General features: G+C 41.1%; 1 protein-coding gene across 1 annotated transcript; it reads right to left on the bottom strand.

The window, feature by feature from the left end:
• Positions 1 to 8,144: 8,144 nt before the first annotated feature.
• LOC106094956 (neprilysin-2) lies at positions 8,145 to 16,523 on the bottom strand. The gene is made up of 2 exons (XM_013262200.2): positions 14,564 to 16,523; positions 8,145 to 8,227 (listed from the first exon to the last, which is right to left on the bottom strand). Exons 1-2 carry the CDS (start codon positions 16,521 to 16,523, stop codon positions 8,145 to 8,147), a joined length of 2,043 nt encoding a protein of 680 aa, XP_013117654.2.
• Positions 16,524 to 18,673: the final 2,150 nt, after the last annotated feature.

Here is an 18,673-nt window from a genome sequence, read left to right as displayed (position 1 = left end):
TTATTATCCGATTTTGCTGAACTTTGGGACAGTGAGTTGTATTAGGCCCCTCGTGTCCTTCGTTAGTTCGGCCCAGATCGAACCAGATTTGGATAAAGCTGCCATAAAGACCAATCCTCCGATTTAGGGTCTTAGGCCCATAGAAGCCACATTTATTATCCGATTTTGCTGAAATTTGGGACAGTGAGTTGTGTTAGACTTTTCGACATCCGTGTCGTATATGGTTCAATCGGTTTATTTTTAGTTATAGCTTCTAAAAAGACCAATATTTTGTTATACACAATTGAACAATGGCTTGTACCGATTAGTATTTGGTCCAAATCGGAACATATTTCGATAAAACTGCTAGGGGACATAAGGTTTGCAATTTACACCGCATTTTGATGAAAGGTGGTTTACATATATACCCGAGGTGGTGGGTATTCAAAGTTCGGCCCGGCCGAACTTAACGCTTTTTTACTTGTTATTATTAGTGTCTGTCGTGGTGTCCAGTTTTTAAAGTGATATAAGTAATTCAACGAAGATATAAAACCAATCGCAAGTCTTAAGTCTGAAATTTTGCACATAGTGTTTTATTACGATTTTAATTTGATACGTTGAGTAAAATTATGGTAATAGTTTCGCAAGATGCGTCACGGCCAAAGTTAGCATTTTTATACCATAACATTTTTATACCCTCTACCATAGGATGGGGGTATACTAATTTCGCCATTCTGTTTGCAACTCCTCGAAATATTCGTCTAAGACCCCATATAGTATATATATATACCCGAGGTGGTGGGTATTCAAAGTTCGGCCCGGCCGAACTTAACGCCTTTTTACTTGTTATTATTAGTGTCTGTCGTAGTGTTATTATTAGTGTCTGTTTTTAAAGTGATATAAGTAATTCAACGAAGATATAAAACCAATCGCAAGTCTTAATGAAAATACTAAGAAAAACAAAACATATGCTATACACACAAAATACTTTAAACAGGAACTCTGTAAACTTTGTTCGGATGAAGTTGGAAAAAAAACCAACGAAACGTCAAGAGAAAAAATGAAAACGTTTGGTTTTATTTAAATAATTTTCAAACTGACCAAAAATCCCGCCAACAAAAACTCAAAAAAGTTATCTTTATTAAGTTTACTTAAATTTTTTCACATTCTTTCCATTCAAACACAATACTAAATTTTTTCTTTAATTAATTAAAGTTGTTCTAACCAGCAGATGGTTACTCTTTTTGTTAATCGCTCTTTGATTGATAAATAAAATTCAATGCACTAATCCATGAAATAGGCCTTATTAAAAAATTTTGTTAAGCCAAAAATTAATCAGTGGCCATATGCTGCATCAAACCATTCATTCATTCATAGAAGGGTCTATTGTTATAACACATTCCCTTGTAAAGCTGTATAAATCTGAAGCATAATTAAATGCAGACCATAAATACAAGTATTGGATGGGATCTTGTGTGCCCGGTTCGTCTTTGTTGTTTGTGTGGGTTGCTAACTGAAGGCATTTTGAAAGATTTTGTTCCAGATTTAATTAAATTCTAATGTGAATGCCAAGAATTTTCGGTTATGTTCAATACTATTCAATGGAAGTTGGAACAATGTTTTGCAATATACTGGTTAAATGGCCACCACTATAGATCCCTTTGTATATAATTGATTAAATTGTAAAATATTTTAGCCAATATTTATATCAAAATCGATGAAAAAATTATACTTGTACTTGCTAAGGTCACGGTTCAATACGCAGTTATTATAATTAACTTGCCGAACCGGGTCCACTCCGCTGCGTCTTCTTAAACTCTCTAATATCTGTTTAGGGTGGGGACACTTTGCCCTGATTGCGGATATCGAATTCGTGCCATTGTAGTCTTTGACGCTGAACACGTTCGAATCCTTGCGAGAACATCGGACAAAGCGGTGGTTGGCGACATTTGCGAGGTACAATGCCATGCATGGTAATCTAAAACATTTTCCCCAAAGAGGTGTCGCACTGCGGGACGCCGTTCGGACCCGGCTATGAAAAAAGGCTCCATCATTTAAACTTGAATCGGAAAGCACTCATTGATGTGTGAGAATTTGCCCTTGCTCGGTTCCTGGTGTTTTTAAAAATTAGGGTAATGAGAAGTGCTTTTTGGGGAGGGTTGGCACCACAGACATTTCAACTGAAATATGGATATCAAATTCGTGCTGCACTTCCAAATCCCTTTAATTTGAGCCCCATATTGCCATGGCCAGTAAATATGAATCGTTTGGGTGTTTTGGGGCTGGGAAGGCCACCGGTACTTTGCTCTGTAAAAAGATAGCAAATTTGTTCTATATTCCCAACGGAAATGAAGTTCAGTTTAGGGGGTGCTTTAGGATGTACCCCAAAACACTTGGCTCTAAAATTCGTTTTCTACCCTCAAATACCTTTCATTTGAGTCTTATATTGTCATACTGGGTCAAATAACCCATTTGACGTACCTTTAGGAGGAAAAAGCCACCTAGACTTGAACGCAAATTTTAATGTTATATTCGTAATCTACTCCAAAATACCTTTCATTTGAGTCCCATATAACCATGGTCGGCTAATATGCCTATTCGGGGGTATTTGGACCTAATTATTTGGACCCAATGTTTGTAATCTACTGCCCAATTCTTTTTATTTGAGTCCCATTTTGACATGAACTTCGAATATATCTGTTTTGGGGTTGGGTGGGCCTGCTGGGTACTTAGATCCAAATTTTAGTACCATGTTCGTTTTCTGATCTCCAATACCTTTCATTTGATACCCCTTGTTATGCCCATCGGGCCACTTTCGGATATGGGCGGCGTTTTTGTGGTAAGGGGGAGGGTCAGCCTTAACCCGATATCTAACAAGTAAAAAGGCGTTAAGTTCGGCCGGGCCGAACTTTGGATACCCACCACCTCGGGTATATATGTAAACCACCTTTCATCAAAATTCGGTGAAAATTTCATACCTTATACTCATATACCTCATACCGATCTGAACTATATACGACGCGGATGTCGAAAAGCCGAACATAAGTCACTGCGTCAAATTTCAGTGAAATCGGATTATAAATGCGCCTTTTATGGGGCCAAGACTTTAAATCGAGATATCGGTCTACATGGCAGCTATATCCAAATCTGGACCGATTTGGGCCAAGTTGCATAAACATGTCGAAGAGCCTAACACTAAGCACTGTCCCAAATTTCCGCGAAATCGAACAATAAATGCCTCTTTTATGGGCCCTAAACCTTAAATCCAGAGATCGGTCTATATGGCAGCTATATTCAAATCTGGACCGATCGGGGCAAAATTGAAGAAGGACGTCGAAGAGCCTAACCAAACTCACTGTTTCAAATTTCAGCGACATCGGACAATAAATGCGTCTTTTATGGCCCCAAAACCTAAAACCTAGATATCGGTCTATATGGCAGCTATATCCAAATCTGGACCGATATGTGCGATATTGCAGAAGTATGTCAGGGGGCTTAACTTAACTCACTGTTCCAAATTTTGGAGACATGGGACAATAAATGCGTTTTTATGGCCCCAAAACCTAAAACCTAGATATTGGTCTTTATGGCAGCTATATCCAAATCTGGACCGATCTGTGCGATATTGCAGAAGTATGTCAAGGGGCTTCTTAACTCACTGTTCCAAATTTCGGGGACATCGGGCAATAAATGAGCATTTTATGGGCCCAAAACCATAAATCAAGAAACCGGTCTATATGGCAGCTATATCCAAATTTGAACCGATCTGGACCAAATTGAAGAAATATGTCAAAGGGCCTAACACATCTCACTGTCTCAAATTTCAGCCAAATCGGATAATGAATGTGGCTATTATGGGCCTTACACCATAAATCGGAGGATCGATCTATATGGCAGCTATATCCAAATCTGGACCGATCTGAGCCAAATTAACGAAGGATGTCGATGGCCTTACACAATTCACTGCCCCGAATTTCATCAAAATCGGATAATAAATGTGGCTTTTGTGGGCCAAAGACCCTAAACCGGAGGATCGGTCTATATGGCAGCTATATCCAAATCTGAACCGATCTGGACCAAATTAAAGAAACATGTCGAAGGGCCTAAGACAACTCACTGTCCCAAATTTCAACAAAATCGGATAATAAATGTAGCTTTTATGGGCCTTAGACCCTAAATCGGCGGATCGGTCTATATGGGGGCTATATCAAGATATAGTCCGATATAGCCCATCTTCGAACTTAACCTGCTTATGGACAAAAAAAGAATCTGTGCAAAATTTCAGCTCAATATCTCTATTTTTAAAGACTGTAGCGTGATTTCAACAGACAGACGGACGGACATGGCTAGATCGTCTTATATTTTTACGCTGATCAAGAATATATATACTTTATAGGGTCGGAAATGGATATTTCGATGTGTTGCAAACGGAACGACAAAATGAATATACCCCCATCCTTCGGTGGTGGGTATAAAAATTATATAGCCTATGTTTCCTTCCAGACAAACGTACACAATCTATGAAAATTTTAAGAACATCGGTTCAGCCAAATATCATATATGTAGTCATAATGAGTCTAATGGCGTTTTTGAGGGGTGGCGTGACCCCCTATACATCAATCTGATTTTGTATGCCAGATTCGAAATCTACTCCCAAATACCTCTCGTTTGAGCCCCATATTGAAATTAACATCCAATATGATTGTTTGGGGGAGTTTTCGGGTTGGGGCGGCCCTATGGGTACTTAGACTCAAATTTTAATACCATATTCGTATTCTACTCTCCAATATCTTTCATTTGATACCTATATAGTCCAGAACGGTCCACTTTTGATTTTGGGTGGTGTTTTTGGCATAAGGGGGAGGGACCGTCCATCTTTCGATGCCAAAAAATTATATAGCCTATGTTTCCGTCCAGACCAACCAACACAATATGCGAATAGTGGTTTTGCCGCTTTTCAGTCTATATGGAACAAACAAACCGAGTCCCATATATCCGTGATTGTCTAATGTGTGCATTTTGGCCCTTTTTGGGGGGGTGAGTGATCTCCACCATGGATCGCATTTTTCCAGTTCTAAAAAAAAAGATATAAAAACAAGTAAAAGCGTGCTAAGTTCGGCCGGGCCGAATCTTATATACCCTTCACCATGGATCGCATTTGTCGAGTTCTTTTCCCGGCATCTCTTCTTAGGCAAAAAAGGATATAAGAAAAGAGTTGCTATGCTATTAAAACGATATCAAGATATGGTCCGGTTCGGACCACAATTAAATTATATGTTGGAGACCTGTGAAAATTTTTAGGCAATTCGTATAAGAATTGCGCCCATTGAGGCTCACGAAGTAAAATAGAGAGAACGATTTATATGGGATCTGTATCAGGCTATAGACCGATTCAGAACATAATAAACACGTTTGTTGATGGTCATGAGAGGATCCGTCGTACAAAATTTCAGGCATATCGGATAATAATTGCAACCTCTAGGGGTCAAGAAGTCAAGATCCCAGATCGGTTTATATGATAGCTATATCAGGTTATGAACCGATTTGAACCTTATTTAAAACAGTTGTTGAAAGTAAAAATGAAATACGTCATGCAAAATTTCAGCCAAATCGGATAGGAATTGCGGCCTCTAGAAGCTGAAGAAGTCAAATCCCCAGATCTGTTTATATGACAGCTATATCAGGTTATGAACCGATTTGAACCATACTTTGCACAGTTGTTGGATATCATGACGAAATACTTCGTGCAAAAACTCATTCCAATCGGATAAGAATTGCGCCCTCTAGAGGCTCAAGAAGTCAAGACCCAAGATCGGTTTATATGGCAGCTATATTAGGTTATGAACCGATTTAAACCATACTTGGCACAGTTGTTGGATATAATATTGAAACACGTCGTGCTAAATTTCATCCCAATCGGATAAGAATGGCGCAGTCTAGAGGCTCAAGAAGTCAAGACCCAAGATCGGTTTATATGGCAGCTATATCAAAACATGGACCGATATGGCCCATTTACAATACCAACCGACCTATACTAATAAGAAGTATTTCTTCAAAATTTCAAGCGGCTAGCTTTACTCCTTCGGAAGTTAGCGTGTTTTCGACAGACAGACGGACGGACGGACGGACAGACGGACGGACATGGCTAGATCGACATAAAATTTCACGACGATCAAGAATATATATACTTTATGGGGTCTCAGACGAATATTTCGAGTAGTTACAAACATAATGACGAAATTAGTATACCCCCCATCTTATGGTGGAGGGTATAAAAATTCCCAATTTGAAACCTTGAGCCCATGAGAGCCGCAAACCAGTTTAGACTGAAATTTTTCACGTAGTGCTTTTTTAAGATTTCCAACTGCCGTGGTAAGTTCGATCTTAATCGGTCTATTACCTGATTTATTGGTTTGCCCAAAAAGTAATTGCGGATTTTTTAAAAGAAAGTAAATGTATTTTTAATAAAACTTAGAATGAACTTTAATCAAATATACTTTTTTTACACTTTTTTTCTAAATCAAGCTGAAAGTAACAGCTGATAACTGACAGAAGAAAGAATGCAATTAGAGAGTCACAAGCTGTGAAAAAATTTGTCAACGCCGACTATATGAAAAATCCACAATTACTTTTTGGGCAACCCAATAGCTCCCGATTTGACATACTACAAGCAGGAATTGTTAACCGATTTGGCTGAAATTTTGCATATAGTGTTTTATTATGATTTTAATTTGATACGTTGAATAAAATTATGGTAATAGTTTCGCAAGATGCGTCACGACCAAAGTTAGCATTTTTATACCATAACATTTTTATACCCTCCACCATAGGATGGGGGTATACTAATTACGTCATTCTGTTTGCAACTCCTCGAAATATTCGTCTAAGACCCCATAAAGTATATATATATATATTTTTGATCGTCATGACATTTTAAGTCGAAACTATTTGTACAACGGCTTCTCCCATGACCTTCAACATAAGTGTCAAATATGGTCTGATACACCTCCCCTATAAACCAATCTCCCTATTTTACACAATTAGTTCTTCTATGGTCTCTAACATTCAATTCAGCTCCAATAGCATAGCAATTCTTTTCTTTTATCCTTGGTTTGCCTAGAAAGAGATACCGGGAAAAGAACTCGAAAAATGCGATCCATGATGGAGGGTATATACGATTCGGCCCGGCTGAACTTAGCACGCTTTTACTCGTAATTGTTTAACAAAAGTTTTACGAAGATGCTACCTCGTTATTGATCGTTGTTTTTATTAGAATAGGCAGACTTATGCAGCTGCCAATCTCATATTATCACATCTCTTCCTTTCAGGAGGCAATCCTTGACAACATGTAGTTGCTAGTTGACACAGTAAAGAATATGCTCTTGGTCTTTATCGTTCGCTGCTTTGGTTTTATTTTAGATACATCACCATTTAGTGATTCCTCTTAAAATTCGATTTGTTGACAAGCACATAATTTTATGACTATGCTCGAACTTCATGAATATTAATTGGCCATTTTAGTCAACAACACCTTCGTTTAATGGAATATTTTTCCACCTTGGCGAACAGGAGAACCTTGTTGTTTTAATCAGGTGGCTTGTGGTGTTATTTACACATGCGAATGTGTTTGTGTTGGTTCTGTAATTAGTATGTGGAACGAACGAAGACTTTGTTTGAACAAAATTACCTGATTAGCAAGAAATTATAATTAACTTTGTCATGGAAAGTTTCGTGCTGCGATTCATAATTGGGAATATGAGCATTGTTATTGGCAACAGAACACCGAGGTTGAAGGTGCATGAGTGTGAGACATAGGGTTTATTAAACTTTGCTCATCTAACCACAAATACAGGCCCACACTCAAACTGAGACTGAGGTATCATTCACTGTGTCAGACTTCTGTGGCGGTGTGCATATGCCACTTAATTGTGTGAGAATATCTGCGGAAGTGGGGGAGTAGATCTATCACATTTGAGGGGAGTGAAGGGGTGAACGACTTAATTCCATAAAGGTTATAATTGCCCTTATTTACTGTCATTCAAACACCTCCATCTCCCTCAGCGGTTTGAGTAATTGCAAACAATTACATTGTTGGTAAATACAACAACGCAAAGACAAGAACAGTTTCCCATCACAACCCCCCAGCTGGATGGCATTGAACGACATCAATTGACGACACCATCAATGCCTATCATATACACTATGATAATGGTAGTGCCCGACATAAGCGTATGGGTGACATTGACAGCTTGAGTGACAAGCAGAACACAAGTTTCAATTGTTTAAGTCCTAAAATTGCCCCAGTGCCACAGCATAATGAAGGACGAGAGTGATTGGTATACCAAAGGCCTGACTCTCTGAGAAATTACATTTACAACGTTTTTGAGAAAATAAAGTTTCATTGAATATTTCTACAAAATTTTTAGTAATCTCTGTACGAAACTCAAACACAAAGAAGATTGATTTCGAAAAGACTTACCATGATATCAAATTTTGACAAATTAAACTAAGCAAAAATACTACTTGAAATGGGAAATTTGAAGTGTGAGGACATGCTGGAGACTGGAGAGTTAGATGCTTGGGGTCGTAGAACTTCCAGAAACCTTGCTTGGACTCTGTGCAGGACTCCTATTCCGGATATATACTCCGTCCAACATCAATGATGACCAACTGCGAACAAGTTTTTACTGAGAGGGCCTCAAACAATTCACTATGTCCCAGTCACTCATCAAAAACCGAGTGTTGCCCTTTTGTTTTTATACCCTCCACCATAAGATGGGGGGTATACTAATTTCGTCATTCTGATTGTAACTACTCGAAATATTCGTCTGAGACCCCATAAAGTATATATATTCTTGATCGTCGTGAAATTTTATATCGATCTAGCCATGTCCGTCCGTCTGTCCGTCCGTCCGTCCGTCCGTCTGTCTGTCGAAAGCACGCTAACTTCCGAAGGAGTAAAGCTAGCCGCTTGAAATTTTGCACAAATACTTCTTATTAGTGTAGGTCGGTTGGTATTGTAAATGGGCCATATCGGTCCATGTTTTGATATAGCTGCCATATAAACCGATCAGGGGTCTTGACTTCATTGAGCCTCTAGAGTGTGCAATTCTAATCCGATTGGAATGAAATTTTGCACGACGTGTTTTGTTATGATATCCAACAACTGTGCCAAGTATGGTTCAAATCGGTGCATAACCTTATATAGCTGTCATATAAACCGATCTTGGGTCTTGACTTCTTGAGCCTCTAGAGGGCGCAATTCCTATCCGATTTTAATGAATTTTGACACGTAGTATTTTGTTATGATATCCAACAACTGTGCAAAGTGTGGTTCAAATCGGTTCATAACCTGATATAGGTGTCATATAAACAGATCTAGGGACTTGACTTCTTGAGATTCTAGAGGGCGCAATTCCTATCCGATTTGGCTGAAATTTCGCAAGACGTTTTTTATTGTTACTTTCAACCACTATGTCAAATAAAATACAAGTAGGTTCATAACCTGATATAGCTGCCATATAAACCGATCTGGGATCTTGACTTCTTGAGCCTCTAGAGGTCGCAATTATTATCCGATTTGCCTGAAATTTTGTACGACGGATTCTTTCATGACCATCAACATACGTGTTTATTATGGTCTGAATCGGTCCATAGCCCGATACAGCTCCCATATAAATCGATCTCTCTATTTTGCTTTTTGAGCTCACAAAGAGCGGAATTCTTATTCGAATTGGCTGACATTTTACACAAGTCTCCAATATATAATTTAATTGCGGTCCAAACCGGAGCATATCTTGATATCGCTCTAATAGCAGAGCAAATCTTTTCTTATATCCTGTTTTTGCCTAAGAAGAGATACCGGGAAAAGAACTCGACAAATGCGATCCATGGTGGAGGGTATATAAGATTCGGCCCGGCCGAACTTAGCACGCTTTTACTTGTTATTATTGCTAACAGCAAACACTTCAAAAGAGGCGGTTAACAAAGTTTTGGCTTAGAATGTTAGCAAGCTTTTAATTGGGGGTGGCTAAATATAAAAAAATTCTCTAAAAATATTTTGCCTATTACATTTAGGCGACCTGTCATAATGCCCAATGGTTATAAGGCCCAAAACCAGTTTTGGGCGCTATAACCGCCCGTACCGCGGCCATAATGCCCAATATGAAGTTGGGCGTTAAGACCGCACATATAGCGCTCACAAAGCCCATTGGATGTTTTTATACCGTCCACCATAGGATGGGGGGTATACTAATTTCGTCATTCTGTTTGTAACTAGTCGAAATATTCGTCTGAGACCCAATAAAGTATATATATTCTTGATCGTCGTGAAATTTTATGTCGATCTAGCCATGTCCGTCCGTCCGTCCGTCTGTCTGTCGAAAGCACGCTAACTTCCGAAGGAGTAAAGCTAGCCGCTTGAAATTTTGCACAAATACTTCTTATTAGTGTAGGTCGATTAGTATTGTAAATGGGCTATATCGGTCCATGTTTTGATATAGCTGCCATATAAACCGATCTTGGGTCTTGACTTCTTGAGCCTCTAGAGTGCGCAATTCTTATCCGATTGGAATGAAATTTTGCACGACGTGTTTTGTTATTATATCCAATAACTTTACCAAGTATGGGTCAAATCGGTTCATAACCTGATATAGCTGCCATATAAACCGATCTTGGGTCTTGACTTCTTGAGCCTCTGGAGTGCGCAATTCTTACCCGATTGGAATGAAATTTTGCGCGACGTGTTTTGTTATGATATCCAACAACTGTGCCAAGTATGGTTCAAATCGGTTCATAACCTGATTTAGCTGCCATATAAACCGATCTGGGATCTTGACTTCTTGAGCCTCTAGAGATCGCAATTATTATCCGATTTGCCTAAAATTTTGTACGACGGATTCTCTCATGACCATCAACATACGTGTTTATTATGGTCTGAATCGGTCTATAGCCCGATACAGCTCCCATATAAATCGATCTCTCTATTTTACTTCATGAGCCCCCAAAGGGCGCAATTCTTATTCGAATTGGCTGACATTTTACACAGGTCTCCAACATATAATTTAATTGTGGTCCAAACCGGACCATATCTTGATATCGCTCTAATATAAGATCTTTTCTTATATCCTTTTTTTTGCCTAAGAAGAGATGCCGGAAAATGAAATCGACAAATGCGATCCATGGTGGAGGGTATATAAGATTCGGCCCGGCCGAACTTAGCACGCTTTTACTTGTTTATTAATAAAAAATTTCGGCGCTACGAAATAATGAAATAATCCTAAACATAAATGATATAAACCTAAAATTTTTGGATATAACGCCCAAATAAAAAGAAATTAAGTCCAATAAAGATGAAAAATAAAGCCCAATTTTGAATTTAATTCACTCTGATTCATTTATAAAACATGTATGCAAAAACTGCATAAAAGGCATACAATTTTCTAATTTTAAAAAGTAACAAGTAAAAAGGCGTTAAGTTCGGCCGGGCCGAACTTTGGATACCCACCACCTCGGGTATATATGTAAACCACCTTTTGTCAATATCCGGTGAAAAATGCATACCTTATGCCCTATAGCAGCTATATCGAAATTTGTTCTGATTTGGACCAAATACTAATAAGTACAAGTCATTGTTCAATTGTGTATAACAAAATATTGGTTTTTAAGTAGCTATATCTAAAAATAAACCGATCTGAACCATATACGACACGGATGTCGTATACTGGCAGATGCCATATACACCGAGAGATCGGTCTATATGGCAGCTATATGCAAATCTGGACCGTACCAAATTTCAGCAAAATTGGATAATAAATGTGGCTTTTATGGGCCTAAGATCGGTGGGATCGTGGGATCGGTCTATATGGCAGCTATATCCAAATCTGGACCAATCTGTGCCGAATTAAAGAAGGATGTCGAAGGGCCTACCACAACTCACTGTCCTAAAGTTCAACAAAATCGGATAATGAATGTGGGCCTAAGACCCTAAATCGGCGGATCGGTCTATATAGGGGCCATATCAAGATATATTCCGATATAGCCCATCTTCGAACTTAACCTGCTTGTAGAAAAAAACAATTAAAAGCGTGCTAAGTTCGGCCGGGCCGAATCTTATATACCATGGATCGCATTTGTCGAGTTATTTTCCCGGCATCTTTTCTTAGGCTAAAAAGGATATAAGAAAAGAGTTGCTCTGCTATTAAAACGATATCAAGATATGGTCCAGTTCGGACCACAATTAAATTATATGTTGGAGACCTGTGAAAATTTTTAGCCAATTCGTATAAGAATTGCGCCCATTGAGGCTCACGAAGTAAAATAGAGAGAACGATTTATATGGGATCTGTATCAGGCTATAGACCGATTCAGAACATAATAAACACGTTTGTTGATGGTCATGAGAGGATCCGTCGTACAAAATTTCAGGCATATCGGATAATAATTGCGACCTCTAGGGTTCAAGAAGTCAAGATCCCAGATCGGTTTATATGACAGCTATATCAGGTTATGAACCGATTTGAACCTTATTTAAAACAGTTGTTGAAAGTAAAAATAAAATACGTCATGCAAAATTTCAGCCAAATCGGATAGGAATTGCGGCCTCTAGAAGCTGAAGAAGTCAAATCCCCAGATCTGTTTATATGACAGCTATATCAGGTTATGAACCGATTTGAACCATACTTTGCACAGTTGTTGGATATCATGACGAAATACTTCGTGCAAAAACTCATTCAAATCGGATAAGAATTGTGCCCTCTAGAGGCTCAAGAAGTCAAGACCCAAGATCGGTTTATATGGCAGCTATATCAGGTTATGAACCGATTTGAACCATACTTGGCACAGTTGTTGGATATCATAACAAAACACGTCGTGCGAAATTCCATTCCAATCGGAGATGAATTGCGCCCTCTAGAGGCTCAAGAAGTCAAGACCCAAGATCGGTTTATATGGCAGCTATATCAGGTTATGAACCGATTTAAACCATACTTGGCACAGTTATTGGATATAATAACAAAACACGTCGTGCAAAATTTCATTTCAATCGGATAAGAATTGCGCACTCTAGAGGCTCAAGAAGTCAAGACCAAAGATCGGTTTATATGGCAGCTATATGAGGTTATGAACCGATTTGAACCATACTTGGCTCAGTTGTTGGATATCATAACAAAACACGTCGTGCAAAATTTCATTCTGATCGGATAAGAATTGCGCACGCTAGAGCCTCAAGAAGTCAAGACCCAAGATCGGTTTATATGGCAGCTATATCAGGTTATGAACCGATTTGAACCATACTTGGCACAGTTGTTGGTTATCATAACAAAACACGTCGTGCTAAATTTCATCCCAATCGGATAAGAATTGCGCAGTCTAGAGGCTCAAGAAGTCAAGACCCAAGATCGGTTTATATGGCAGCTATATCAAAACATGGACCGATATGGCCCATTTACAATACCAACCGACCTATACTAATAAGAAGTATTTGTTCAAAATTTCAAGCGGCTAGCTTTACTCCTTCGAAAGTTAGCGTGCTTTCGACAGACAGACGGACAGACGGACGGACGGACGGACAGACGGACAGACATGGCTAGATCGACATAAAATTGCACGACGATCAAGAATATATATACTTTATGGGGTCTCAGACGAATATTTCGAGTAGTTACAAACAGAATGACGAAATTAGTATACCCCCCATCTTATGGTGGAGGGTATAAAAAGAATCTGTGCAAAGTTTGAGCTCAATATCTCTATTTTTAAAGACTGTAGCGTGATTTCAAAAGACAGACGGACGGACATGCCTAGGTCGTCTTAGATTTTTACGCTGATTAGGAATATATATATATATATATATATATATACCTTATGGGGTCGGAAATGGATATATCGATGTGTTGCAAACGGAATGACAAAATGAATATACCCTCATCCTTCGGTGGTGGGTATAAAAATTCTTAATATGAAGGAAAATATTTTTCATTAAAAAGTTGGAAGGTTGATCATTTCTTAATAAAGTTTGCTAATATTTGGCTCGAATTTTTAAAACAAGGACAACATTTTTTCAGTATACGTTTCAAATCAATTGTCAATCACACAGTGATTGACACAAATCGGTCGATAGACTTCCATACAAATCATCCTTCCGATTGATGTACTTTATTTTATACGGCCCCTAGAAGCTTAAATTTTTACTTGTTTAGGCACAAATTTGCGAATTAAAGTACACCTATGCCCTTGAAACTTAATTGGTGGAAAATTTCAGCAGATTCCATCGTGGTGGGTCCGGTCGAAGTTAGCAGTACTTGTTTTGTTTGTTTTTTTTCCAAAACATGGTACCCGTTTTCCTCCTCTTGCCGTCATGTCCATCTGTCCATGCTATAGTTTGTGTGTCTACTTGATTTTAATCACAGAGTCTTGTTACCTTTCAATGCAATTCAAAGGTGTCTTTTGAACATGTTTTTTATTTTTAATACCAAACCTTAAGCATAAATATAACTTAGTATTTAAATAAGTAGAAGGATAAGAAGGTCTATCAAATGTTGGAATCTAATTAAAAAGGCATATTTAAGTCATCGCCACAAATTACAGGTTTTATATGGCTGTAAACGACTTTGGCTGTCACACCCATAGGTTTTCGCAAACTCTGAAAAATGCAAAAGGGCATCATTTACACGATCATTGTCGGCACCATGCTCACTGGTGTCCATAAAATCCTGGGATGAACTGCTGCCACAGAAAAATTGGGCAAAATTAAGAAAGAACAATTTCTTCATAGACATTTCTTGGCCGCAGACTTGGAGTGATTTGTGCAAGGCCTCCGGATGTAGGGAGAAGAAGGTGGCATAGGCATAACGCAGCCCACTGACATCGGCGATTTTCTCATCTATGACATTGGGATTAAGGTCGCGCAAACATTGATAGTTTTGGTCGAATCTCTCATTGGCTAGAATATTGGCATACTGTTGGCTGTTCAGCTTGCCGTTTACATCTACCTCGAGCCCGGTGTAATCGAATCCATGTAGAATTTCATGAGCCAACAAGAATCCAATTGAACTGTATTTGTAGACATCGTCGAAACTCGGATGATATATGGGCCGCTGTAACGTTGTCCAAGGTATAATGGCTATATTGGAGCGTTGTATGAAATAAGGCGACGAACTGGAACCCGTCTCGTAGCTTTCCAAGTGAAAAAAGTTCGTCACATTGGTGTACAGGGTATTCTCGTTGGCTTCGTGTATAGCCTTGACACCGAAGTGCAGCAGTTTCAAATGATTGCCATAGAAATCTGAGGCGTTGAGGGTTATGTTGTGGTAAAGATTCTCCAGTACCTGCACCGTGTTCACGCGAGGCAAATTGCCAACTTTCAGCTGAATATGATCCAATTTTGACAGCAAATAATTGAGTATGGTAGAGTTGAAGCCATTGTCATTGGAGCGTAGCGCTAGCTTAAAATGTTTTACGACGCTATTGAATAGTTCATGAATTTTTGGTACTTCCTGCTCTATCTCAGGAGTGATCTGTTCATAAAGCCAATGCATTGCTGAGGGCAATAGACTGCGTGCAGCTGATATACAATCCTCATCCTTGAAATTCTCGGGCCCTTTTATGTTTAAATGCCATACAAATCGTAGTGTCAGATATTTGCATATAAAGCGATTATCGTACTGCAGAAGCAAGGCATCCAAAGCCTCCAGATAGGGAATATTTTGGATATATAATTCCATATTCATATCTATGGATGTTTGATTGAGAACTATTTTCAAATACTTTTGGAGCCAGGTCAGTGGGAGTTCCCGCACCGTGATTAGTTGGGCGCCTTCATCATCGGGAATGTCATCCAACTTAAGAAGAAGCTCTTCAAATGCACTGAATTCTTGCCACAAGTTCTGCAAAGTTCTGTTGCTGGTGTACACATTTAAGGAGTCAATCATTATTTTGAAGTTGTCATAAGTCAGAGGGACAAATCCCTCCGCTTCCACGGGCTTATCCAGATCGATGACCAACCGACTGGGATCATCCTTTTTCTGATACACAATCTCTTCGATGAGTATGCCATTCATGCCATATTTTCTCATAACAGCCAAGGTGTGAACCCAATCGAAGTCCGCATGCACCTTAGACCTGTTCCACAAAGTGGGCCACTTTACGCTCTCATGGATCTTTAGCCAACGCAGATACTCCAAAGGCTGATAGCGCTCCACTTCGACACAGGACTTTTGGAATTCATAGGCTTTGCGAATGAATCTAGGACTAGTTCTTAGTCGTAGTCTTTTCATGTGTCTGGAGAGCTGACGATTCGCCTGATAGTCGATCATATTCAAGGTATCGTGAAAATTGACTCCAGCCCCATCCACATAGTCGGCCCATTTCCCACAAGCATACTCATAGAAATTCTCACAAGGATCCGCCTCCAAATTCATTGAGCCCTCAATTAATTTCAGCTGCCGTCGATTTATGTGTTTCCTCAGGATGCCAGAGCAGCACACCGGCCTCGCCACATACACCTCGATAATTAAGAATCCGATAAGAATATTCAAAAATCCCATTGTGGGACAGATGCTGGCTATCAACCACTCTTTGTCTGATTTATTTACAACTTGTTGGATGCGATGCAAAGAAATTACTGCTTGTTAATTTACAATGCATGCAAAAGCGTTTAATTCGAAAAATTTGCAACACTATTTGCTCTCCCAGAGCTTGAAGGGAAGGACAGAAAGGCCTATCTATAAAGGGAGGGAACGAAGTAGATGCTCATTCATATGTGTTGTACGTTTGTAGATCATCTGGCATGGCGTTGCAAGCTGGCTAGTCAGTCTGCTTATCATCATTTAGAATTATCACTGTATAGCGGGGAGAGAGCGCTGTTTTAATACTCACCACTACAGGGCGAGTTCGAGTATTCAATTGGTCAGACAGTTTGAAACTGAGGAACTATTTTACTATAATCCAATGGAAGATACGAATGAGAATTTTAAAATTTGTATATAAATATGTTTGACAAATTAAGATATTACTAATTTCGGAAAATCTGTGCAAAAACAAGAAAAGGCGCTTTAGGTTTGACCAATTCGTATATTTTATACAATCCACCATGAATTTGAATTTGCAAGTTTCTTGAACTTTTTATTTAAATAAATAGACTTCTGTTTTGACTTCCAATTGTATGTTTTAGAAGAAATAGCTCCAAGAAAATTTGAAAAAAAATTTTACTCGTAGATTTCACGAACTACTAACGTAATTCCCATTCGTTTGTAGATCCCAAACGAATGGGGATTTTCTTCGCTATAACTAGCGAAGAAAATTTCGAGAATCTGACTTTAACTACGGGATTGACATAAAACAGAAAGTTCATCCGTCCCTTCGTCCGTCCGTCCCTTCGTCCGTCCGTCCCTTCGTCCGTCCGTCCCTTCGTCCGTCCGTCCCTTCGTCCGTCCGTCCCTTCGTCCGTCCGTCCCTTCGTCCGTCCGTCCCTTCGTCCGTCCGTCCCTTCGTCCGTCCGTCCCTTCGTCCGTCCGTCCCTTCGTCCGTCCGTCCCTTCGTCCGTCCGTCCCTTCGTCCGTCCGTCCCTTCGTCCGTCCGTCCCTTCGTCCGTCCGTCCCTTCGTCCGTCCGTCCCTTCGTCCGTCCGTCCCTTCGTCCGTCCGTCCGTCCCTTCGTCCGTCCGTCCGTCCCTTCGTCCGTCCGTCCGTCCCTTCGTCCGTCCGTCCGTCCTTTCGTCCGTCCCTTCGTCCGTCCGTCCGTCCCTTCGTCCGTCCCTTCGTCCGTCCCTTCGTCCGTCCGTCCGTCCCTTCGTCCGTCCGTCCGTCCCTTCGTCCGTCCGTCCGTCCCTTCGTCCGTCCGTCCGTCCCTTCGTCCGTCCCTTCGTCCGTCCCTTCGTCCGTCCGTCCGTCCCTTCGTCCGTCCGTCCGTCCCTTCGTCCGTCCGTCCGTCCCTTCGTCCGTCCGTCCGTCCCTTCGTCCGTCCGTCCGTCCCTTCGTCCGTCCGTCCGTCCCTTCGTCCGTCCGTCCGTCCCTTCGTCCGTCCCTTCGTCCGTCCGTCCGTCCCTTCGTCCGTCCGTCCGTCCCTTCGTCCGTCCGTCCGTCCCTTCGTCCGTCCGTCCGTCCCTTCGTCCGTCCGTCCGTCCCTTCGTCCGTCCGTCCGTCCCTTCGTCCGTCCGTCCGTCCCTTCGTCCGTCCGTCCGTCCCTTCGTCCGTCCGTCCGTCCCTTCGTCCGTCCGTCCGTCCCTTCGTCCGTCCGTCCGTCCCTTCGTCCGTCCGTCCGTCCCTTCGTCCGTCCGTCCGTCCCTTCGTCCGTCCGTCCGTCCCTTCGTCCGTCCGTCCGTCCCTTCGTCCGTCCGTCCGTCCCTTCGTCCGTCCGTCCGTCCCTTCGTCCGTCCGTCCGTCCCTTCGTCCGTCCGTCCGTCCCTTCGTCCGTCCGTCCGTCCCTTCGTCCGTCCGTCCGTCCCTTCGTCCGTCCGTCCGTCCCTTCGTCCGTCCGTCCGTCCCTTCGTCCGTCCGTCCGTCCCTTCGTCCGTCCGTCCGTCCCTTCGTCCGTCCGTCCGTCCCTTCGTCCGTCCGTCCGTCCCTTCGTCCGTCCGTCCGTCCCTTCGTCCGTCCGTCCGTCCCTTCGTCCGTCCGTCCGTCCCTTCGTCCGTCCGTCCGTCCCTTCGTCCGTCCGTCCGTCCCTTCGTCCGTCCGTCCGTCCCTTCGTCCGTCCGT

The sequence above is a fragment of the Stomoxys calcitrans genome, chromosome 4, assembly GCF_963082655.1.
Source record: "Stomoxys calcitrans chromosome 4, idStoCalc2.1, whole genome shotgun sequence".
NCBI lineage: Eukaryota > Metazoa > Arthropoda > Insecta > Diptera > Muscidae > Stomoxys > Stomoxys calcitrans.
The sequence above is the reverse complement of the archived record's forward strand: the minus strand, read 5'-3'. Positions and strand labels throughout refer to the sequence as shown.

Excerpts from the sequence above, each read along its gene's own strand:
- LOC106094956 (XM_013262200.2), bottom strand. The coding sequence starts at position 16,523 with ATGGGATTTTTGAATATTCTTATCGGATTCTTAATTATCGAGGTGTAT. Across the intron at positions 8,228-14,563 it reads TTTACAGCCATATAAAACCT|CTGTCAATGTCACCCATACG; the intron begins GTAATTTGTGGC and ends TTGTCACTCAAG.